This window comes from Bactrocera neohumeralis, chromosome 3, assembly GCF_024586455.1.
Source record: "Bactrocera neohumeralis isolate Rockhampton chromosome 3, APGP_CSIRO_Bneo_wtdbg2-racon-allhic-juicebox.fasta_v2, whole genome shotgun sequence".
Taxonomy (NCBI): Eukaryota; Metazoa; Arthropoda; class Insecta; order Diptera; family Tephritidae; genus Bactrocera; species Bactrocera neohumeralis.
The window spans coordinates 14396517-14421116 of NC_065920.1; the positions used below are offsets into that span (position 1 = coordinate 14396517).

General features: G+C 37.2%; 3 protein-coding genes across 4 annotated transcripts in view; 1 reads left to right on the plus strand and 2 right to left on the minus strand.

Annotated features, from left to right (window-relative positions):
- Positions 1-6574: 6574 nt before the first annotated feature.
- LOC126752802 (heat shock factor-binding protein 1) lies at positions 6575-7557 on the plus strand. Its single transcript, XM_050463786.1, has 2 exons — positions 6575-6807; positions 7159-7557. Exons 1-2 carry the CDS (start codon positions 6709-6711, stop codon positions 7312-7314), a joined length of 255 nt encoding a protein of 84 aa, XP_050319743.1. The 5' UTR covers positions 6575-6708; the 3' UTR covers positions 7315-7557.
- A 320-nt stretch (positions 7558-7877) lies between these two features.
- LOC126752801 (CBY1-interacting BAR domain-containing protein homolog) lies at positions 7878-10016 on the minus strand. 2 transcript variants are annotated; one of them, XM_050463784.1, is made up of 6 exons: positions 9737-10016; positions 9468-9627; positions 9252-9392; positions 8701-9159; positions 8452-8637; positions 7878-8224 (listed from the first exon to the last, which is right to left on the minus strand). In XM_050463784.1, the coding sequence occupies exons 1-6, from the start codon at positions 9874-9876 to the stop codon at positions 8030-8032; spliced, it is 1281 nt and encodes a 426-aa protein (XP_050319741.1). In that variant the 5' UTR covers positions 9877-10016; the 3' UTR covers positions 7878-8029. The 2 variants fall into 2 exon arrangements, with proteins under 2 accessions (XP_050319741.1, XP_050319742.1); XM_050463785.1 differs by having other exon boundaries at positions 8131-8637.
- A 1900-nt stretch (positions 10017-11916) lies between these two features.
- LOC126752965 (muscle-specific protein 300 kDa) overlaps positions 11917-24600 on the minus strand; it is a 204152-nt gene continuing 191468 nt past the window's right edge. Inside the window, 6 exon segments of the mRNA XM_050464018.1 lie at positions 11917-14396; positions 16017-16090; positions 16545-16686; positions 18515-19141; positions 19332-19370; positions 19634-22653. Of these exon segments, the coding sequence (XP_050319975.1) occupies positions 14147-14396; positions 16017-16090; positions 16545-16686; positions 18515-19141; positions 19332-19370; positions 19634-22653 (4152 nt within the window). The 3' untranslated portion in view covers positions 11917-14146.

Genomic DNA, 24600 nt, shown 5'->3' on the forward strand with positions numbered 1-24600 from the left:
TTTGTCGGAATAACTGATATTGGATGACTATAGCATATAGCTGTCATACAAACTGAACGATGTTAGTAAAGTGCTTGTATGGAAAATTGTCTAATTTGTTGAGATATTTTCACGAAATTCGACATAGAGTGATCTCAAAGGCAGCGCTATAATCTTTGAAATATTTTCTTAGGTCGGACTACTATATCGTATAGCTGCCATACAAACTGGTCGTTCAAAATCAAATCCTTATAAAGAAAACTTATTTATTTGTTCAAGCTAGCGCTTTAATCTCCAAGCAAAGTGTTCTAATTGAATCACTATGGCATATAGCTATCATATAAATTGGTCTATCAAAATCAAAAAAAAAAATTGTATACCCTTTTATGCTATATCTGTAAGAGATGCAACTGTGAAGCATATTATGGCTTTGACGAAGCCAAATTTTAAATTTTTTCTTGTTATGTATTTAAGTGCTAAAAGGAAGTTACTCTTGCTCGCCGATATCATAATAATATATGCACTGCATTCCACAACGTTTTCAAATGTATAAAATATGTGTGTTTATATGTGTATATGTACCCATATATGTACATATAGAAAACTTAGTACTTGAAATTTATTACATCAAATTGCGCTTTCAAGCCGCCACGTACTCAAAACCACACTTTTATGTGCACAAAATGTAAAAGAAAACTTTTTGGTTTGATCCAAAGTTGACAACTTAAATGCGGTTAAGCAAATTACAACAACTAATCAAAGTAATTACTTGCACATTATGTATAATCCACCGTATTTCAGCAAACGCTCTAGACGTCAAGAGAGACACGAAATTAGAAAAGTGAACAAATTATACTGGGGCATGCCTGGACTCAGGAATTTCGGTTTCAACTTAAACAAAAGTCTGTTGAACAAGTACACCAAGTGCACACAGTTACACAACTACTACAATAATAAATATATTAGTATATTGCATGCCTTACCACAGCTGTGCTGGTCGAGATATTTCCCAGCACTTTGCTTAAGAATCCACTTAAAAGACTACCGACTAGCCAAACAACCGAAAACAATACCAGCAGCACTTTCAATGCTTTTACTTGTCGGAACGTTGCGTTCAGCTCTGCATATCTTCTTCTACACGCCATGTACAGTCCAAAAACTTACAGATAACCACCCACACCTCAACCGGCAAAGGGGTAGCCGCTGACTCGTCGCGCTGTCATGCCTTGTCATTCCTGTCAATTTAATTTCAGGTGAGCTTTTATTCACTCATCTAAGGTAGCGGCTTCTGTATAACAATAACAGCAACAACAACTACAATAGCACGTAACGTAGCACCCTTCTTCCACTGATAGCCACAGACAATTTGAACCAGCTGAATGCGGCCGGTTGGTCCTTTGTACGTGGCTGGCTGAGCAGCGCCACGAAAATTCACATTTTGGTGCAGTTCGTCGCTTTTGTTTGTGTTTTTGGACATTTCGGTTTGCTTGGCGCTTTGCATCCAATGCTGCCGTTAAATTATGTGTAATAATAGGATTTTGTAATTGACTAACCATGCAATATTCACATTCTGTTGGCGCATAACTTTTCCTGCGGTGACTAACTTCCAATTAAAATTAAATGCAGCGTATTTTTGAGCAATAAAACTGCAATTTCCCCGATCGTAGCTGCGCTTGTACGAGAGTATGTATGTGTACTTTGCTTATCAACACTTGGAGGTGAATATGAGCTGAGGCATTGGTAGCGGGGTATTAATGACTTTAATAATGGGAAAGTGTTAAAAATAGAAACTTTTTGAAAAACCACATCAAACCACTGAGACGTGTGACTAATTGTTTGCACCTACGAGTATGAAAATCATCTCAGAAGTAGTTAGTCTCTGATTAACGCTCTAAAAGTCATACACTAATGGGCGATATTGATAAACCGAGCGGTAAATGTCAGTGAGACAGATATATAACTATTTACAAAGAGATAGAAGATCCCGTTAAGAAAACTCCCTATGCTCAACTAGGTGGAGTTAACTAACAAGGATAATACCAAGTCCGTGGAAACAATTTTGGGCAGCAAACTCATGTGGAAACGCAAAGTGGAGCAGAGAGCGAAAAGCCAGCTTTCGGTCAGGGCAATTACCTAATGTGTTAAACGTGGCAGTAGAGTGATATACTTGTATGTACATTCACATGTACACACCTTCCGCAGTGCGATGAAGATTCCAAATTACAGTCAGTGTACTTTTTGGTGCCTCTCTCATTTTCGTCAACATTTTGGAGCTAAATTTCCAAATCTCATTTGTGTTTTTGTGAACAAAGTTAAATCCACAGCTTCTCAATTGAGTTAAAGTCACATCACACCACGGGGTGGGAGTCACCTAAGTACTGGCCAGGCACCGTACCTGCTTTTCTTATCACTACCCAGGCACGGTGCCTACTTTACTTATATAGAGCCAGCGGCAGCCAGCTGTTCTTGAAGTCACCTCGTGACTTTCCAATCACTTCACTTGGCGGGGTGAGCGTCACCTAAGCACTGGCCAGGCACGGTGCCTGCTTTACTTAAAAAGAGGCGGCTGGTATCCAGCTGCTCTTGAAGTCACCTCGTGACTTTCCAATCACTCCAATTCGCGGGGTGAGCGTCATCTAAGCACTGGCCAGGCACAATGTCTGCTTTTCTTATATAGAGCCAGCGGCAGTCAATCCAATCACTTCACTTGGCGGGGTGAGCGTCACCTAAGCACTGGCCAGGCACGGTGCCTGCTTTTCTTATATAGAGCCAGCGGCAGCCAGCTGTTCTTGAAGTCACCTCGTGACTTTCCAATCACTTCACTTGGCGGGGTGAGCGTCACCTAAGCACTGGCCAGGCACGGTGCCTGCTTTACTTATATAGAGCCAGCGGCAGCCCGCTGTTCTTGAAGTCACCTCGTGACTTTCCAATCACTCCAATTCGCGGGGTGAGCGTCATCTAAGCACTGGCCAGGCACAATGCCTGCTTTTCTTATATAGAGCTAGCGGCAGCCAATCCAATCACTTCACTTGGCGGGGTGAGCGTCACCTAAGCACTGGCCTGGCACGGTGCCTGCTTTTCTTATATAGAGCCAGCGGCAGCCAGCTGTTCTTGAAGTCACCTCGTGACTTTCCAATCACTTCACTTGGCGGGGTGAGCGTCACCTAAGCACTGGCCAGGCACGGTGCCTGCTTTACTTATATAGAGCCAGCGGCAGCCAGCTGTTCTTGAAGTCACCTCGTGACTTTCCAATCACTCCAATTCGCGGGGTGAGCGTCATCTAAGCACTGGCCAGGCACAATGCCTGCTTTTCTTATATAGAGCTAGCGGCAGCCAATCCAATCACTTCACTTGGCGGGGTGAGCGTCACCTAAGCACTGGCCTGGCACGGTGCCTGCTTTTCTTATATAGAGCCAGCGGCAGCCAGCTGTTCTTGAAGTCACCTCGTGACTTTCCTATCTGGCCTGGCACGGTGCCTGCTTTTCTTATATAGAGCCAGCGGCAGCCAGCTGTTCTTGAAGTCACCTCGTGACTTTCCAATCACCTCACTTCGCGGGGTGAGCGTCACCTAAGTACTGGCCAGGCACGGGGCCTGCTTTACTTATATAGAGGCAGCTGGCATCCAGCTGCTCTTGAAGTCATCTCGTGACTTTCCAATCACTCCAATTCGCGGGGTGAGCGTCATCTAAGCACTGGCCAGGCACGGTGCCTGCTTTACTTTTATAGAGCCAGCTGGCATCCAGCTGCTCTTGAAGTCAACTCGTGACTTTGAAATCACATAACATAACCTAACCTGACCGATTCTTGAACCTTATTTATATGTGAGTTTATTCAAAGAAGTTTCAATAAGATTTTTACGCACCTACTGCATATTTACAAAGCCTTAAAATAATTCTGTATGTTTAGGATATCAAAGATTCTATCTTCCGGAAGGTATACTGTGCTCTGTCACATATCCAGTTTAGTCTGAGTAGTGTTCTGGGATAAATAGGAAACAGTTTAAAGAGCTTTTCAAAAACAGACCAACTTGTCTGCAATTTGTAGACATATCTACATTTAAATTTCAGCTCTAATTATATGAGAGTTATGTAATTGGAATTGTTATTTATATATTTATTTATAATATTTGTCTTTGATATTTGCTGCAATAAGATTAACCGTCTAGTAAACCATGGCATTAGCACCTGCACTCATTAATTTTGGTCCACACATATTGCTTTGCACAACGGTCTACAGTGTAGACTATACATGTTCCTACATATAAAACATATGTATACAAATTCATACACCTTCATGCTCCAAATACAATAAATGAAGGCGAAATGGCATTCATTTGTAATGAGACAACACTAATCTGATATTTAAGTTAAAGGGCGTGATGTGTTTTGCGTCGTCTAAGTGCGAGTTTACAACTGCTTGCATTAACACCTTTCACCTGAAAGCCGGCCTAGCCACTCATACATACATACACACATGCACACACATCAACCCAGCTGTGAAAGGAATTCTTAGCAAATTATGTTAGGAGGTATATGAAATGATAGCAGAACTAGTTAGACGTACGTAGCGTACTAGTTGTGTGCAGAGTGAGCAAAGTTTACAACAGCGCGCCAGTCGTTCTTTGTTTTCGCTGTTTGGCGCCAATTTAATTCCATGTGTAGCCAGGTCCCTCTCCACCTGGTCTTTCCAATATAGATCTTCCTCTTCTTCTGCTTCCCACGGCGAGTACTGCGTCGAATACTCTCAGGGCTGGAGTGTTTCTTACATGCGGACGATATGACCTAGCCAGCATAGCCGCTGCCTCTTACACCTCATCGCCCATATTCGCCGTTGCTAATGCACAAAAAACCTCTCTTGAAACACACCGACTCATCAGATGTTGTCATCGTCCATGATTTTGCACCATATAGCAGGAATGTGAAGATGAGTGACTTATAGAGTTTGATCTTTGTTCCTCGAAAGAGGACTTTACTTCTTAATTTCCTACTCAGTCCGAAGTAGCACCTTTTGGCAATAGTTATTCTGCGTTCGATCTCGAGGCTGACATTGTTGTTGGTGTTTATACTTGCTCCAAGATAGACGAAATTACCTACGAATTCGAAGTCATGACAACAGTGACGTGGGAGCCAAGTCGCGACTGTTTTTTGATGGCAGGCGATGTTTCGTATTACCCTTGTACACTACCAGACCCATTAACTTCGCTTTCTTATGCAGTCTGGAGAAAACAGAACTAACGGCGCGGTTGTTGAAGCTAGCTGTACACTTTTATAGAAGATTATACCTTCTCTATTCAGCTTACTCGATAGGGAGTCGCCTTGTCTAAAACCTCGTTTGATATCGAACGGCTCGGATAGGTCCTTCCCGATCCTGACGGAGTTTTTGGTACTGCTCAACTTCAGTTTAAAAGGCCGTATTAGTTTTGTGGGGATATATGAGTCTTATACTAGTCCAAAATACAACAAAAAACGATTTGCCTTCTGACCTAAGAAGAACTAATTTAAGTAAAAAAGAGAAAAGTAAGAAATAAACGAGGAGTAAATGTACAATAAAACACAGTACAAATGTCCACAGACAGATAATGAAATGCACTCTTATACTATCAATTCGCACAACAGATTATACACTTGGTTAAATACAAAAGTATGTATGTATGTATGCAGTAGTAGCCTCAATAAGAATGTGCTGTCGTTATAAATAACATTGGATTAAGTGGAAAAAATGGGATAACTAACTGATGTTGTATGTACATTGTATAGGTGAGCCACCCCGCCCAAGCATTGAATCGGCTGGCGTAACACGTGCACACTCAAAGGTGTCAAACCTTTTTGTCAAGTACCTAGGTATTAGGGAATCATAAATCAGTTGTTTGTTATGATAAAGGCTGTTGGGTTTGAGACAAATGAGGAATATAACCTCATATTTTCGAGCGTTGCATGTTTAAAAAGAATTTGTATGCGAACAATTCCAAAGTGCCACTTAAACAAATTTATTTGTTTTGGATGTAAGTATGTATGATGCCTAATTTTGCTATTTATCTGGAGTGCTGCAAGAGAAAGGCAATACGATTGAAATTTTGCGATCACTCATTCGATAAAAACTAATTGTGTGTGTATTTATAAAATATGTATATTTCTACTTAGTATAAATATTTTTGAAAATCCTAATTCGAACAAAATCACAAGGAAACAGAGTTCAAGAACAGCAATTAATTTTATTTAAAATCTATGCAACAGAGCAACATGCGTTCTGCAACATGTTTATGAAGTACTTATTGCGCAACATGTATATAACACCATCAGCACAGCGGTGCAACTAAACATTCAATCTATACATGCTGCTGAGCCAGAGAACTTAAAACTATAAAGACGATATTGGCTTTAAGGTAAAAAAAAATAATATTTTTAATGAAAATAAATATATAAAATATCTCCTTTCACATTAAATTATATTAATAATTTTTACTATGTATTGCAATTTAATGGACTGCATACACACTGCTGCATGATTCCAAAGTATTATAAACACCCTGTTCCAAAAACCTTGGCAACCATAATAGCAACAAAGAACATAAGCCTACTGTCAGCTGCTCAGCTGTCATTTTCAGTTAAAATTTTGTTGTGTCTGGTTTCCTAGAACGGAAAGTTGCAAAATATTAAGTTATTTTTATACTTTTATAAAAAAGTTAACAAACAAAATAAACCGCAACTAAAATTAGCGTAAACAGCAACAATGGCAGATCTTAAGAATGACGTTGATAGCGATTTGGATCAGAACTACTCCTTGAGCAGTAATGCGGATCCGAAAAATATGCAGGAATTGACAATATATGTGAGTAATTGGCATAATTTATTAATAATAGTGTTGAATCATATACTTTCAACAAATATGCTATTATTTGGTGATATGTAAGATAAAAGTTATCTGTTACAGTGTTTGAAGCGCCTATTATATTTTGCATGAATGCTTTGTATAGGATAACCGCCACTCCCATTTTTTGCCAATGTACACAAATCTCTTAGCAACAACGCCAACGTTGCTGCAACTAGGAAAATTCATACATATATATATATATATAGTATATATTTGAATAATACATCTGAGCATATGAAATACAATTTTTGAAATATTACTATGTCACGCATTACTTTACCAATTTCTTATCCTAAATTTCTATCTTAGGTACAAAACCTGCTACAAAATGTACAAGACAAATTCCAAACAATGTCGGATCAAATAATCACACGCATCGATGATATGGGCAATAGAATAGATGATTTGGAGAAAAGCATTGCGGATTTGATGAATCAAGCCGGCGTTGAAGGCCCAGAAAAGTAAAACAAACAAATTTTGGTGCGGCATGTTAGCATAGATACACATATGTCCATGAAACGTACATTTAAACATTGCTCATTAATTGACAATTAGTCACTGGAACACAAATATTTATATGTATTCCAAACAAAACCATGTATTAATGCACATACATACATATACACCGGCATAGAAGTCGATCTCCACAAATACGCACGAAAAGCAACATTCAATGCTGATAAGAATTGGCTGAAACAAAACACAAAACGTTTAATTAAGTTCATTATCTTAAATAAGTAAATGAAAAAATAATAATAATATAAAGGTAAGATTTTAAAACTTTTGTTACAAATCAAATGAAAACAATTATTGAGCACGTTAACAACAGAAATGTGCTGTAACAATTTAGAATTTAGTTGATTGTCATTGTATATTTGAAATTAGTTTACTTTGCTTAGTTTAAATTTTCATTGGTCTTTGGAAAACTTGGAATAATAAAAGCATTAATTTTAAACCTAACAAACACCGTGGAGTGCCTCACTATATATGAAGATATATAGTCAAAACTGCAGCAATAAGAACAAGAATTTAGTCAAAGGTAACATTTTAAAAACGTTATTATGCGGAAGTGTTTATTAAGGATAAGCATACATAAAATATGTTGGTATAAACATGTCTTGTTTGTATAATCAATATGAATTGGTTGCGTTACATTAAATATTAATAGGTTTTTGTATATTCATTTCTTCGATTCAACAATTGTCACTAAGCGACTACTTGGACCTTCCAGTGTCATTGTCACGTTACTAGGGTTACCTTTTAGCTGATGTTCCTTAACGCCAAAATGTGGTGCTGATGCACGTTTTTGCAATGTTGGTATGCCAACGCCACTTTTAGCAGCGAAAGGCTTGTGTAGACTTTGTGACTTGCCGACCTGATCGAAAGGTAAAATTAATTATTTTATGTTTGTACTAAAAATTTTATCCTTTTGTGTTAAAATAAGTTAAACTGTTTTACTTTGAACTTTTTGTACACGCATGCATATTGTACTAGAAACAACCGATTGAAAATTTTGTCAATTAAAAATCTAAATTATGTACTCAATTCCAATACAGCTCAAAACTAATTGGATTTTCCATGCAATTGTCGTTGCGTTCTTACGTGCGCTGAGGAGATAGCGCGAAATGGCTGTTTTGTTTGTTCCTTGGTTTTTTTCTCATCCATTTTATTTGCAAGCGTTGTTGGTTTCGCAGCCGAAATACTCTCTGTGGGCTCATCATCATCGGAAGCAGTGCCCGAGTGCTCCTCCTCGTCATTTGTATTATCACCCGATGCCTCTAAATCCTCCTACAGCAAAAATATAATATACATAGTACAAATTATTACATTTACTAAAATTAACTAATATACCTCATCATCATCATCTTCATCGTCTTCCTCATCGTCATCTCTCGTGTTGTCGCGCTCATCATCAGTTTTGCTCGTTAAACTTTTATTGCTACGCGAAATTTTTTTAGTATGTTTCAAGGGACTCAAAAGTGTATCGTGATCTAAGCTATCCATCGATTGGGACCGCATACCCTTCTTTAGCGCCTGCTTTCGTCCAGTAGGTTCGCCTTTAGTTTTCATTAATTTTTGAAATTCGTTAAAATCACCCTTTTCATCAATATTCGAGACATCATAATAACTGGCCGAAAGAACTTCCAAAGTCTTTGTATGGTATTTGAGACTGATCAGTATAAAATCGGTTAGTAAAGACCGTATCTCTGACAGTTTTCGCTTTTCAAAGGTATTGATGATCTCATCTATTTCTTTGTTGGAGCGGTTCACTTCCAATTTGGCTTTCAGCAATTCTGAATCAGCAGCCGTCTAGTAAGGTGAATATTACAACAATACAGCAATATATACATATATATATATGTATATTATATGATTAATATTACATATTTTTTGGTACTAACATTATTTGCTGTAAATTTCGATTTGATTTCAATTAATTGCTGTTGCTTCAAAACCTCCTTGTCACGTGCAATTGTTGCTGCGCGCAAATTATCGCGTGTGGTTTTACAAAGATTTTCGAATTGACTCAACTCATTGACTATCTGCAAGTATTTCAAGTTCGCATTCATTTGAAAGTGATAATATTTGAAATAAATTTAATTTTTCACGATTTTCACCTTCATTTCCAAACGATGCACCAGCAAATCCATATAATCCGCTTGTACAGTTAAAGAAGTGGTAATGGAGTTCAGGCCATCACTCATGCTATAATTGATCTTCTCCTCTTCTGCAAAATTCTGCACTTTGTGCCCCAAATCGTCGAAGGCATTGCGGCACCTAAAAAAAAACATGTCAATGTGTATAGATGTATGTATGTATATTTGATCTTGTATGCACAAGTCTATTTTGAATAGAAATTTAAATAGGCGTCCAATGCGTTAATTACTTTGCTATTTTTCTGGTGCAAGCTGCAAAGGAAGCACATATTTCCAATAAATGTTTCTCCGTCAAATTGATGCGCTCATTCATTATTTTGATGCGATCATCTTTCGTGCTAAGAAAATGCAGTTTTCCACGTCGAAACATTGTGATTTATTTGGTGTAATTAATGCTCAATATATTTTTTTAATAGCTCGAAAGTTTCTTGTTTACTTTTGATTTGTTTTGTGTTGTCATTTTTGAAATCAACTTGAAACCATAGCAACAACGGCGTTGATAAAAAGCAGAAGAAAGCGTACAGCGCCATCTGTGTCATAAAATAAATACACTGAGAAAAATATTTAAACTTTTTTTTACCGTGTAATGATGGCGTTGAATGAGCTGAAAATGGAAATCTTGCTCATAATTTCAATCAAACATGTATGCACATTACTTAAGCTTAACTTTTAAATATTACAAATAAAAGTCGTAAAATTAAAAATAAAAAATTAAATACAAATGTGTTTTTATTTCAAACAAGCTGCAAAAGAATCGTCATTAAATTCCCTTTAATTTGATACCAAAATCATGCAAATCGGTTGAACGGTGCAGAAGTTGCGCTAAATTAACGAAAACCAAAAACTAGCATGCGATATTTTTTATTTCTCCCCTGCGACATTTTTCTCGCACGGAAAAATTGTGCCAGACGCTTTTAGCGAAATCCCACATATGCACCAGGCACCCAGCATGGGCAGCAGCACGATATCGGAAGTTAAAAGTGCAGGATCGAAGGGCCGAAAAATGTTGCATACCCCCAAGGCGCTAGCTGAAAGGAAGTGTATGCACTACAGGATGACTCATGTGGGAAAATAATTTGTGCAAAATGTCGCACACAGGTGGCGCTGGATATCGCGAAAAGCAAATTGCGGTGACGAAAAATGTTGCATACCGCCAAGGCGCTACTTTAAAAGGAAGTGTGTGCGTGCAGGATGACTCATAAGCAGAAATATTCTCCGTGGTATGTCGCACGCAGGTGGCGCAGTAAAAAATTAATTGCCGCACCGAAAAATGTTGCATACGCCCCAGGAGGAAGTGTGTGGACGCAGGATGACTCATGTGGAAAAATATTTTCCGTGAATGTCGCACATAGGTGGCGCTGTGTATCGCAAAGAAATAAATGCTGCGTAAAAATCGCAGTAAATTCACCTGAAGTACTAGGCGCCCATAACCATGAAGTAGGGGTGTCGCCCAACTAAAAACTCAAATAACTCCGCCATTTATGAACCGATTTAGAAGAATGAGGTGTCGTTGGAAAGCTTATCGCTTGTAGATTTTGATTTTCTTATTTCCGTTGTAAAACGTATTACCATAAAAATGTTATTCGCAAAAATTTAGCACCAAGCCATGGTTTTGATGTATATTAGGGTATTATGCAGTGGTTTGGCACCAAATTAGTTGGTAAATTATACTACTATAACAAATCGATAAAACTGTATCCAACTTATAACTATAAAACCCACATATTCATGGAAAAAATAAATTTGCAACTAAACAGTTGTTTATATATAATTAATGAAGAACATATTGTATAAAATCAACGGTAAGGTGAAAAATATATTAATTGGATATTTTGTAGTAAAATAATTATAATAATTACTACATGCATGGTTAGATGTGACTTAAAGTCTTTCTCTCCCCATGAAGTAATACTTAATGCGGAGGTTCCGTGTTAGAGATGTTGATGAGATGAGAGTTCGGAGTAGATAAGGGTTAGCAGTTTAAACTTCCGCACTCCGGCTTTCGATGCTTCTTCTTACTATAAAAAAACTTCTTATAGGCATGTTGCGCTTTCGTTGGGTTAACTACTAGATTTGCTTAATAAAATACGAAAATTATTTTATATTTTTTTATTGATTTTATTTTTATACTTTTGCAAAGGTGATTTATACATAACATAATAATAATAATATAATAATAATAAACGTGTAGTATACGTAAGTATGTATATATGTAGTTACATTAAATGTACGAGTAAGTGAAAACAAATATTACTTAAATAAGTTAATCTAAACACAAGTTTTATAAACATTTGCTGCTTAATGCAAAAAATAATATATAGTACATAATTTAATTTTTTTGTCGACAAACTGACAACTCAAACTGCGTTTTTAGAGTTTTGTTTTTGAACTTTTTTTGTGTTATTGTAATTTTTTTTTGTATTTCTGTATTTACTTTTTCAGTTTCCGTCGTGTAATGGTCATTTCGTTTACTTAAAGTAAAAAAAAAAATCTTTTTATTAAAATAAACTTTTTTTTAAATAAATTTACAATAATATAATAATTTTTTTTTAAGTGTAGTTGTATAAAAATACGGAAAATTTAACAAAGCCATAAGCGTTTAAACAATTATTAATAATATCGTAAGCATACACATATGTATGTTTATGTATGTATGTTATGCGAATCCATAGCGAAATGAATAAATAGTTTTTTAACGATAAGTTTGCATAATGCGTTTTAGGTACACATAGGAAAAGCATAGATAAAGCGTAAATTTCATACCAAAGTTAATAAAAGTAAACAAAATATATATTAGAATACACACTACAACAATGTCAGTGTGTATGGATGGATTCTGGCAAACGTGTGCTAGTTTTAGGCTTAACGATTTTTATTTTCTTTTTTTTTATAATTTCATTTTTTTTTTATTTGGTTGCTTATTTTGCAACTCGCTTGTTTGCCTTCACTAATCTCATTTAAATAATAATAATAATAATATTTCACTTCGTTCGTTTTGTTTTGCAGTTTTTTCCATTTAGTTTTTTTTTCTTTTCTTTTTTTAGCCAAAAGGAATTTACTTCAATGAAATTTGGTGTAGCACCAATTGAGGACACTTGCTGCTTTCGTTTAGTTTCATTTTCCAACAACAACTGCGCCACACATATTAACATAAATGCCAACAACAACAACATTTATCGATTTTTAACTACTAAAAAATTACTATAAGTTTTGGAAAATAAAGTAAATGTTGCGTTTAGCAAAAACTAACTATGGTAATGCCTGTTTGGGAATGTTTTCGATGTGATTTGCGAAATTAATCGTGCTTCAGTACTTGTTTTTGTCAATTTTGCGACCAACCAACATGCGCACGTTGGAGAGATTTGTGCGCATGCGCGCTTGTGTGCGCTAAAGGGTGACGTTACATTGACTTTGTTGTTGTTTTGTTTTACGAAAAAGCAAATGCACGCAGTTTTGACACAGCCGCTGTGTTTTGGGAGATGCGGTCATGCAAAAATGTGCGCGTTTGTCAGTTTTCAATAAATTAGTTTGGGTCATGGATTTTGAATTTTTTCGATTTTGAAAGTTGTTCGTGCAATTTTCTTTATGTGGCTTTGAGAAAATTTAAATTTTTGGAGAGTTTTGTTGTAATTCTTTCAGGATTTCGGTTTTCTACTTGTTTGTTGTTGTTGTTTGGCATTTTCGTTATGTTATGTTTTGCCGTGCTTGCGCCATGTCGTGCGTCAAGCAAAAATGTTCCACGAAATTCGCTTAGCACACGGCATGCTTGTTGTTGTTTGTTGTTATTTTGCGTCAGCCAAATAGTCCTTTTTCGTGTACGGAAAATATCAAAAATTTGTTTTACTATAATTTTTCGTGTTCTATGTGCGTATCGTAATTTGTTTTTTGTTTTTGCTGTAAGTTTTTGTTTTTATGTCAAGCTTAAATACTAAAATTTCACATAAGTTGCTGCACTTTGTTGTGCTTGCTTTAACTTGTTATTATAACCGCTTTTATAACCAATATTATAACCGTTATTATAACTGTTATGCTAGCTTTTCTTACATTTTTTGTTTTTTTTTTTGTTTTTGTTTTTGTATTACACTAGATTCATTATTCATTCGCCGTCATTTTGTTTAACTTACTGTTTTCCAAAACTTCGGTTTCGTTTCGTCAATTATTCCAAAGCGCTATCTAATGCCTATCAAAATGTACAAACTACCTGGGAAACTTCGTACGGCAAGTATTTGAATTCATTATGTTGCACTAAGTGCTGTACAAATTTATAGCAATCAGTATTTGTTTATAGTTTATTGTACATACAATTACAAGCAAGGCATATACACGACTTTATGCTTATTTTTTTTCTTCCTTTCTTTTCTTATTTTTCTTTCTTGTGCAATTTCACGCAAGCGTACAAAACACTCCCCTTCTTTTCCTTAATTTTCCAACTGCAACTTTTCTTTTTAACAATGTACAATCTTGTACACAATTCCTACACATTTACAAATCTCGCTTTTCTTACATACACATATATTATATATATATATATATTTATATATATTATTTATATTCGTTTTTCTTATATACTACTGTTTGTTCGTTTAATTTAATTGTTTTTTCTGTGTGTGTTTGTTTTGGTTTGCGACAACCACCCACTATTACGTCGGTGGCGGTCCATTCGGGTATGACAACATCGGTTCTAGGCTGCGCGCAAACGAGTTCGAGAACATGCAGGTGTAGTCTTCACCGTGGGGCACAAGTGTGGCAACACCCAACAACAGCAACATGAGCGCTTGTATGGGCAGCGAGGCACGTGCAACCCGTCCGAGGAAGCGTGCACCGCGCGCAAGTACGGTGGTGTTGATGGCATCGCCATCGACAGCATCGGCATCGGTGCCGGTGGTGCCGCTATTGCAAAGAAATAGTTATACAAATGCGTTAGAGAAATATAAAAAGCAACAAGGTACAAGAAATTAGGCATAAATAGTCAACAAAAATGTATATATGTATACATAGACGCTTACAGACTACTTTTTGAAACTAAAACTACTCAGCAGCAGTGCAGGAGAGATGTGGGGCGAGCGGAAACAATTTCTGCTGAGTTCGAACTTTGTTTCGATGCTCTGAAAACAATTTTTGCAGATTTTTTCTACAAAAAAAAATCACTACAAACATCCTCGTTCGCCAGTTTTCTCTCTGCGGCACTGCTCCGCCGAAGTATGAATATGACTCGGCGCTTGAAGCGCTTTTTTAAGTTGGTACAGCATAAAAAAGCTTGATTTTGACATAACAAAGAAGTTGGTTTTAAAATATTGAAATGAAATATTAAAAACTCTTACACGATATTACACGAACTCAAGTTCTATTTATATTTCATTTGAATAATAAATAATTTCATAATAATCTTTGTTATACATTGGACAAAAAAGTACCCGATTACTATGTCAAATATAAACGCGATCAGTCAGGCAGTTTGTTAACTGCAGCTAAAAATATCTAACAAAGAATTTTACTCTAATTTTGTATTTCGGAATATTTGAGAATGTTGGAGGCTCGCGCTGATTCAGTTTTATCAAAAACACAAAGCCTTCTAATATGATCGAGAGATCGTTAATGACATGCTTCGTTCTGGACAACTTTCGACATCTTCAAATGATGAAAAAATTAAAAAAAAAAAATCATTAGCCAACTGTTAGAGAGATGGTAAGAGGCCTCGACATCCCTCCCCAGTCCGTTTGAATAATTTTAGTAGATATTTTTGGTTTTTTGGTATGAAACGCGTTCTTGCTCGACTCAATTTTTTTTAAGAGAGTACGCTTGTGACGAAATTTAAAGCCAAAAACGCAATGAATACCATCGATCAACCATTGTATTCCCCAGATTTGGCTATGTGTGATTTTTTCTTGTTCCTCAAACTGAAAATGTCGCTTCGTGGAACCCGTTTTCCTTCGATCGAAGAGATAAAACAAAATTCGCTGAAGGAGTTGGACTGGAAAAATCGTTGGCATAAGTGTATTGGATCAGGTGGGGATTACTTTGAAGGTGGGTAAGTAAATATTGATGAATAATGAAATATTTTGCGTTTTATTAACAATTTCCGGGATCATTTTTGTCACGTTGTATATTATTATTTTTCTTTATTATTTTTATATCTTAGTTACTGAACTAAAATTTCTGCTTTTCTCATATCAAAATCAAGCATTTCTTGTTGCGCCCTCCCCAGTCCACTGGCAAGTAAGCGTATTTAAGAAATATAGTGCGTTTGTGCGTGTAGAAATTTTAAGACAATAATAATAATAATTAAAAAAAAAATAATGAAAATATAATATTAATTATATATTGCCAGTGGACGTAGCTGCCGAGACTTACTACTTTAGTACAAAATAACCAAACATGCAATTTTGTTTTTTTTTTACTTGTACTTAATTGAAATCTCAAACTATTGAAATTTGAAAATAAATGTTTTGAAAACGAATAAAATGCATTTCGAAACTTATAAAAACTATTTTACGATCTAATAATATTTACTTTGCATTATCAGTGTATGGTGCGGCTGCCTGCATGGAAGAAGATGTAGAGGGTAATGTAGTTTGATCCAAAAGCTGTTTTGCAATAAAAACATAAAACGAAAAAGGAAATAAAGGGTAAAACAAATAAATTAATAACCAACGTATACACTGAGTAATTAAACTCACAAATGAAATTATAAAATTACTAATAACTATTAACTTTAAGCATTTCTGCGACTAAATACATTTTTGAAATATTTTAAAAAATTTTCAAATCCAATTTTTTTTTAGTTTTCTTTTTAATTTCTTTTTTAATTTTTTTTTTTAATTTTGTTATAAGTTTTTGTTGTTTTTTAATTATAATTTTGATACACGTTTGCTCAATTTCATATCCAATCAGGTTTGGTGCTTAAGAAAAATATTTTTTTTTTTGTAATTTGAAAGTCAAATAAAATAAAAACACATTACACTAGTAAAAAAGTTAAGTAAACATTTTTTGTTTTGTAATTTTGTTTTTAATTTTTTTCTCCTCCTGCACTTAGCTTACCTCATTCGACAACATATGCAGCGACACGCCCATATTATCACCATCATAGCCGAGCACCGCGCCCAACTTCACGATGTAGATGCCGGACAGGCGTCGCAACGATTGTAAACGCAAGCGCAGATCGGTCAGCCTGGAAAGGGTTCTTCGATTTAATGCGAATGTTAGTGAACTTACGAGATAATCAATTGGATGAAGTGTTAGAATGGGCGGACGAAAAGTTTCGAGTTTTAAACAAAAAAGTGCAAAAAACCAAATACGCAACCAAAAGAACGCCAACAAGAACAATAAGAAAGCGTTCATTCCAATTTTGTTTCGGAAAATTTGGTGTTTTTGTTAAGCAAAAAATATATAGTATTTGTTCAACAAAATTATATAACATATGTATTATATATAGTATATATGTATGTACGCATATATGTATGTAGGCATAATAGGTAAAGAGAATCAAAGAGTAATAATGTCAATAAACTAAATTGTAAAGTAGTATGGTAAAAGCTAAGATAACAATGGATTATATACCGTAATAAAATGTAGAGAACAAAATGTGTGAAGTAGCATAAAACTAACGAAATACACATGTATTTTTTTTTATAAGACACTATTTTAATAGTATGGACATAACGTCATGTTTTACATGATGGATTAAATCTTTTTTTTATTTTATAAGCCCCAAGTGCACTGGAAGTTATTGTTATGAAAGCTTTCAAGTAGTACAAATATGAAATAACTATTTATATAATATTGGCACACATATGAAATATTCAAGGTTGTAGAAAATATATATCAACAATTTATTTGCTAAGCTCGACATGAAAAATGTTACCCAACTTTTATTTTTATGAAACCAAAATCAACTTTCACTGTGCAAAAGTCATAATTTAAAGCGCATAAAGGTATATAATGCAGCTAAATAAGAAAAACAATTATTTAACGCTTACAGCTCTTTTAATAAATTAGAAAATGTTTCTGAAAAAGGTTACCAAGCTTTAAGCTCTTTTCCTAAAAAAGAAAATTTAATCTTTAAAGCTAAAAATAGAGAAAATGTGACATTGGAAGATCTTTACAAATTCTTTTATGTCATTTTGAATAAAGCTTTCACTGATGAAAGCTTCAACATGAAAGTAAGTATTACTTTTCAAAAAAGCAAACTTCAACACGTATTTCTTACATATGTATAATGTATTAAATTTTGTTATATTCTTAAAAAATATCATATTTCACATGTGTGCTCTCCTTAGCTCTAAAATCCCTTTATATAGTTTTTATATAATGTTTATTACGCAAAACTTGAACAAAATTTTGGTTAGGAAAAAGCCCCAAAACTACAAAAAGTGTTAGTATAATTTCGAATTCCGAACACATAGATATTTTTTTTTAATTCAAACAAAGCACTTTGACACGATGAGGTATGTGGTTTAAAAGTTATGGATATAAAAGTTATAAAACTAAGTAATAATGCATAACTTGCATTGTTGTTACGAAAAATACGACAATTACTAAACTTTTTTCAAGTGGTCTACAAAGCAAGTTTAGATGTTCTACAAAGCAATTTCGGGTATTCTACAAGGCAAGTTTAGGAAAGCAAAAATCTACTCTACAACTACAACTGCTACATAAAATACTGTTAACATTCATCTCAGCCCATTCTTAGCAACGATATTTATTAATAATGGTTTCTCAACTCGGTTTTTCCCAAGCGCAGCCGCGGTCAACATTTAAATGAAATTATCTTCAAAAAGTAAATGTCATGAACCAATCTAACGTTTCAAATAAAAAGCCAAAAAATCACCCGATATATGCTCTTTTAGCTTTTATATTTCTCCTTTGTGTTTTTTGTTTTTGTTTTTCACAAACTATTATTTTCTGCCCACTTTCAAACGTATCGCAAGTCCTTACACAACAGTTTTGTTTCGAACAAACCCCCTACTTTAATCGTTCCGCCCTGCGGCTTGGCGCATACGCCCGCTTACCTTGCATAGGTGTGTGATGACTCGGCGCTCGTTTCGTCCACGGACTTCAACAGCTGGTCGGCAGCATCTTGCAAGCTCACAACACGCGGTTCGCAACGTTCCAATTCGGCGCGCAACTCTTTGAATTTACGGAATTTCGCCTCCAACACACTACGCTCCTCAGTCAAATCCACCGGTTCGGATGACTTGATATTCTGTTCGGTTTGCTGCAACCATGCGCACAGTTCATCGATTATCTGATGGAATTCGCTATTGCCCATGAGTGCTGTTTGTAAGAGACCCTGCCATTTGGCAGCAACCATACAAACAGCATTCCAGCGTTGATTATCGGCTTCGAGGCGATCGCGCAATTGACGCGCCTTGTCCGTGTCCAATGTGTGTGTGGCCAAATGATCGCCGACTACATTCAGGCTCATCACAATCGATTTGTGACTCTCGAGATCGAGCAGGAATTCGCGATGATCTTGCACTACATCCTCGAGCAGTTCAATATTCGACGGCGGTGTGGTTTGAGCCTTCTGCGTGCCTTCGGCAAATTGCAGCCATTGCTCGAGACGCCAAAGATCGTTGTCGATCTGCTGCCAATTGCGTTGTGTACAAAGCGGGCACGTCAGGCGTCCGACCTCACTGTTTCATAGAGAGAGAGAGAGAGAGTGAGAACACAGAGCGTTAGTGGATTTTTGTTGAGTTCAAATGCTTGTCATTTATGGGGAGTATGAAGTATAAGCATATGCAGTACACCGAAGGCAAATTTACTTAAATTTACAGTTATGTTGCTATGTATGTACAATTAAATTTACAGTGTAATGGCACTTACTGTGGACAGGTCAATTTGTATGCAGCGGGAAGCGCACTTCTGTTAAACATTTTTTATGGAAATGCGTTTGCGAATTGGACACATAGCGTTTTGAGAGCGTGACATGAAGCATGTATAAGGCGTGTGTTAATTTGTTTTTTTTTTTTATTGCAAAGTTTTAGTTTACACAAGTATGTGTATGTGTGTGGAGCGTAAATAAACAAGAAAATAGAGAATAATAATATGAGTATCCCAACACCAAAGCAAAAAATAGTTATTCACATTAACACTTAATACATCGCATTTACTTGGCCGTCACTTACCTAGCTTTTTGATCTTGCTGTTGGCGCGTCTTCCATTGCGACAGCAATGTTTCGAAACGCAGCGCCAGCTCTGCCACTGTCTCCACTTGCGCCTCGTCGGCGCTCGCCTGGCATTCGCTCAACAACAGCTGACTTAAATGCTTAACTAGTTCGGTGGACGATTGTGCATTGCCAATCAGCTTGGACATCTTTTGCGGACCCGGTTTGCGTGTCTTGTCGCAAATGGTGCGCTTCAGCTCATCGAGATTCGTTTGGCATTCCTTGATCGCTGTCTCCAGCTCCATGATGTAGGCATCTTTGGCGGTGATCGAGGTTTCGCGTTGCATTTGCGCCTTGCGCAGCTTGCGTTGTGACAAAGTGTTCACTTGCACGCCGGCATCGGCTTCGGATGCGTGTGTCGCAGTGATGGCTGCCTCTGCAACAGCGCCGGCAACACCGGTAGCGGCGGCGGCCGCCTTGGCGAGCCATTCGGTTTTGATTGTGACTATGCGCGTTTGTAACTCACGCCAAATGGTGGTGTATTGCGTGATGAGCGTTATGATGCGCGTCAGTTCGTCTTGTTTCGCCTTATTTTTGGTTTCGGCCGCCAATTTGTCAGCGCTTTCCACTTTTTCGCCAGCTTGTTTCAGCTTGCCTTCCAAGTTTTCGATACGTTTCACAGCAGCTTGTGCTTCGGCGGGTGTGCTTGGCTGTTGTTTCTGCAAACGGTCCAGTTCACTTTGTATGCCGGTCAACGCATTTATAGCCTCCTGTTGTGCCTTCTCGAAATCGCGTCGCAATTTGACATCTTTGTCAATGACATCGATAACGGCATGACAACGTGGTCCGAGTTGACGCCACTTCGCCAACATTACTTTCGTAGGCATGGTAAGACTCTGTATATTCTCGGGATCAACACCTGCGCTCATCATCAGTTTGGCATAAGTTTGCGCCAATTGGTTGAGTGGCGCCTCTTGTGCTTCTAGTTCACGCAGCTTAGTTTCGACAACTTTTTGGCGTGCAGCCGCTTCCTCCTTCGACAACGTAGAAAGGTCGCGTTCGTAGTTAGCAATGTCTGTCTCCTGTTTGCTTAGCCATGTTTTGTACTCAGTGGTGAATTTGATCAATTGTTGCAACAAATTCCATGTTGTAAGTATGCGTTGCTTACGTTCGGCGGATTGCTGACAAACATTCTTCCAGCGTTTCTCGAGATTCTGCGCAGATACACCAAGATTCGAGGTATTCACATGCGAGCGCCAGGTATCCGCGTCATTTAGCAGCATTTCAACCAAATTCAACACTTCACCAACATTGCTGCTATGATTCTCAATGGAGCGTTGTATCTTCTCATGCTCTTTGAGTTTCGCCTCTATAACCGGTGGTGTGTACGAGTCGAAAGTGAGTGGTTTATCCAATTCGGTCTCCACTTCGAACATCCAGGCACGTATTAAGGCAATGCGTTCCTCCAGGCGCAGCAGTGTCATCTTCAAATCGCCAATCTTGTTAGCGCGCTGCTTGCTCAGGTACTTCAGCCGTTCCCAACGATCGATTAGCATATCTGATTTCTCTTGCACCTCATGACGTATGGCCTCTGCATTGCGCGAATTGTCTGTGTAGAGTGAGATAAGCTCGCGTCCCGTAGATAACAGCCATTCGCGGTCCTTTTCGCGCAGTTGCAGCTCAGCGGTGATTTGTTTATCCAGCTGACGTGCTGCGTCTTCGGGGTTCGCAATAGCTGAAATATCTGAATCACGCTCAACGCGGTGTTCCAGACCACTCAACCAGTGCGCCAAACGCTCGTAGCGTGTATTGAAGAGCGCATGCAAAGACAAGCGCTCCTCGATGATGTTTATCAAAGTCGTGAGTTGGTATTCGAGATCAGCGTGCTGCTGCCAGTGTAGCCAAATCTTCTGTCTTATGGCCTTCATATCGTGCGGGCTAATACATTCCTTGAGTTCCTCTTGTGTGACATTGAGCGCTTCAAGATCTTGCGTGAGCGTCGAGAGATGTACTTGCTGCGCACGCAGTTTACTCAGACAATCCTGTATATCACTGGCACTGGTGGGTAACAGCGCATTTGTTTTGTTTACCAGCTGTTGCACTTTGTCGAACTCGGTATCTAGCTGAGCGGTACGTTGCTCGTAAGCGCCCGCCAGCTGTGAGATTTTCAACAGGAAGCTATTCCATGTTTCGAGTGCGGCCTTCAAGTTGTTAATGCGTTGTGCCACACTTGACTGTTCCATGCGTATGGAGGTGGCGAGCGCATCATCGCAGAACCGCAACAAACCAGTTTGCTGCTCCTTCAACTGCGTCAACATTGCTTCTCCGGCTGGCAACTGTTGTAGTAACTCATCCAGCCGCTGCTTGAGACGTGGCACGCGCTTTAGGTGTATGTAACGCAGTTGCAAGCGTGTGCGCTCCTTCTCGCGTTCCTTCAACCACTCGAGCAGCGCCGCCAAATCAGCGCGATACGTGTTCCAAGCAGTCATGCGCGCCTCCAGCTCATTATTGCGTTGCATAATACGCGACAGCGTCTCGTTATGCATGTTCGTCAACACTTTGAATTGTTCAGCGAGTGCCGGTTCGAGTTGTTGTTCGGCTTCCGTGTGTGTGGCGAGCACATTTTGCTGTGAGATAAGCAGATTTTGATGTATCTCACACAGATGCTGCTGCTCCTTGAGACTTGTGTAGTCTTCAGGTATGTTGCAGGCGAGGAATTGTTGCACGTGCTGCAAGTATTGACGCCACAACTTCAATGCCTCAGCGCTGTTCTGACTGCGCAGCAAACGTGTGGAGAGGCGATGATACTCTTGGAAGGTATCTTGGAATATCTTCTGCCATAATTCCAGCACCTCGATGATGGTGTTATCATCATCGGTCAGATTTCCACGTTCAGTCGTCGTATTCTCAATATTTCGTTCACGCAGCTGCTTCAGCTCTTCCTCGGTACGAGCCAGTGTTTGCAAGTGGGTGCGCAATGCCGTTAGCTGCTCCTCGCTAGGCACACCAGTGGCGGTGACCTGCGCTTGGCGATCGACGTCCTGTAAATGGCGAAGCATTTAGTTTTCGTTTTAATTTAATTTTGCGAAAAGTAAGTATTAAAAATGCTAATGTTTATCAAAATGATTGGCGCGCACACGAAATGCGCTCAGCCACATTGGCGTCTGAATGCGAATGGTGTCTAAATGGCAGTAATACATTGCCACATTGTTTGTGCCACATTTGGTTGTAATTGCCGTAGCCTGCCTGCATTATTAAATTGGCAGTTGCATGCATTACAAACACATCAATTACCTGCGATTACAAATACAGCCACAAATATTGAGCTAGCATGTGAGTTAGTGAAGTCTGTGGCATTAGACTCCCTACAGCGCTTCGATATCCACCCACCTACACTGTGCTTCTACAGTATCAACAAATTATACGCAAATTTGTGGCATATATTTCCTTTCAATTACATATGTATTTGCTTATACATATACAGCGTTTGACTTACATTGTTTTAACTCATATAAGCAATTTGGAAGACTTTAGAAGAAGGTAATTGCAAAAAAGTTTAACTTCCTCTAATTTGATAATGACTTCACCGCAAAGCAGCACGCGTTTGTGGCGGCATTTCAAAGTCAAAATAAAACCAGGCGAACAACAGTTTTATACACTCCCACCTGGTGAGCAGTATACGAATATATATGATTGCATATAGGTACATACACACATATGAGTTTGCGTGTCTATAAAATGCTTCTAATGCTGCCACACTCAATTGGCAAATTAAAGGACCTGCCTGTGTGCTGAGAAACCAAATCAAATGTACGAGATGTGTTCAGAAAATAACGAAATCTTGAAATTTAAAATTTCGCGGGCTTGGAGATTGATATATTGAGATATGTATATGCCCCTGAAGTGCATTCAAATCTTCAGCTTACTTTGTCTGTAGCAGCCGCTGAGGTAAGAAGTTTGAGAAGTGTTTTAATGATTGGAAGAAGCACTGGTATAAGTACATAATATCGAATGGGGACAGTTTGGATGGCCACTTTTCTAAAGCATATACTAAAGTTGTACTAAATTTTTTACCACAAACTTATTTATGTAATTGTTGTTTATTTCAAATAACTTGCAAAGAATTATACAAAAAAAATTTAGCAAAAAGATTTTAGTACTTAAAGATTTTTCTTTGAAATACTAAACTAAAATTTTTAATGATTTAATATCAACTAGATAAGCTACATTTTTCGAACTAACTTGTTTATGTCGTACTTGTTTATTAAAAAAAGCTTTTCAAAAAATTACTTTAAAATTTTACTACATACGAATTTTAGTACTAAAACATGTTCCATAAAAAATTTATTAAAAAAAAATTTGGTACAACAGACTCTTAGTACTAAACTATTTTCCGTTAAAACACTAAAATAAATTTTGCAAAGTATTTTGAAAAAAAGAATTGACGTTGTGTGAATGTACTAAATGTTTTTGAACAAACTTTTCTTCATATTTTGTTTGTTGTAAGAAAGTTGTAAGTAAATATTGCCTCAAATAAATTTAGTACATTCGATTTTTAGAACTAAACTATTTTCCGCTAAAATACTACAATAAATTTTACAAAAGATTTTTGAAAAATCAATGAATTGTGGATGTACTAAATTTTTGGTGGTTTTGTAAGAAAATTGTGCGTAATTACAACAGTTTAGTTCAACCGATTTTTTGTACTAAAAATTTTTCCTTTAAAATACAAAAAAAAATATTCCAAAGAGTTTTGAAAAAAGAATACTAGACGTGCTCTGGTTGTACTAAGTTTGTACATTTGTTCTAAATTTTTTATAACAAGCTTTTTTGTATATTCTTATTTATTGTAAGAAAGCTGTAAGTCATTAAAATAATATAAAAAATTTAGTACAACCGATTTTTAGTACTAAAATAGTTTAGGTTATAGTACTAAACAAATTTTTCCAATATGTTTTGATAAATTATACCTTTTGCATATGCCACAA

Coding starts and splice junctions, on each gene's coding strand:
- LOC126752802 (XM_050463786.1), top strand. CDS start 6,709: ATGGCAGATCTTAAGAATGACGTTGATAGCGATTTGGATCAGAACTAC. Junction 6,808..7,158: donor TGCAGGAATTGACAATATAT/GTGAGTAATTGG, acceptor TTTCTATCTTAG/GTACAAAACCTGCTACAAAA.
- LOC126752801 (XM_050463784.1), bottom strand. CDS start 9,876: ATGTTTCGACGTGGAAAACTGCATTTTCTTAGCACGAAAGATGATCGC. Junction 9,160..9,251: donor CGAAATTTACAGCAAATAAT/GTTAGTACCAAA, acceptor TCACCTTACTAG/ACGGCTGCTGATTCAGAATT. Junction 8,638..8,700: donor ATGAAGATGATGATGATGAG/GTATATTAGTTA, acceptor TTTTTGCTGTAG/GAGGATTTAGAGGCATCGGG.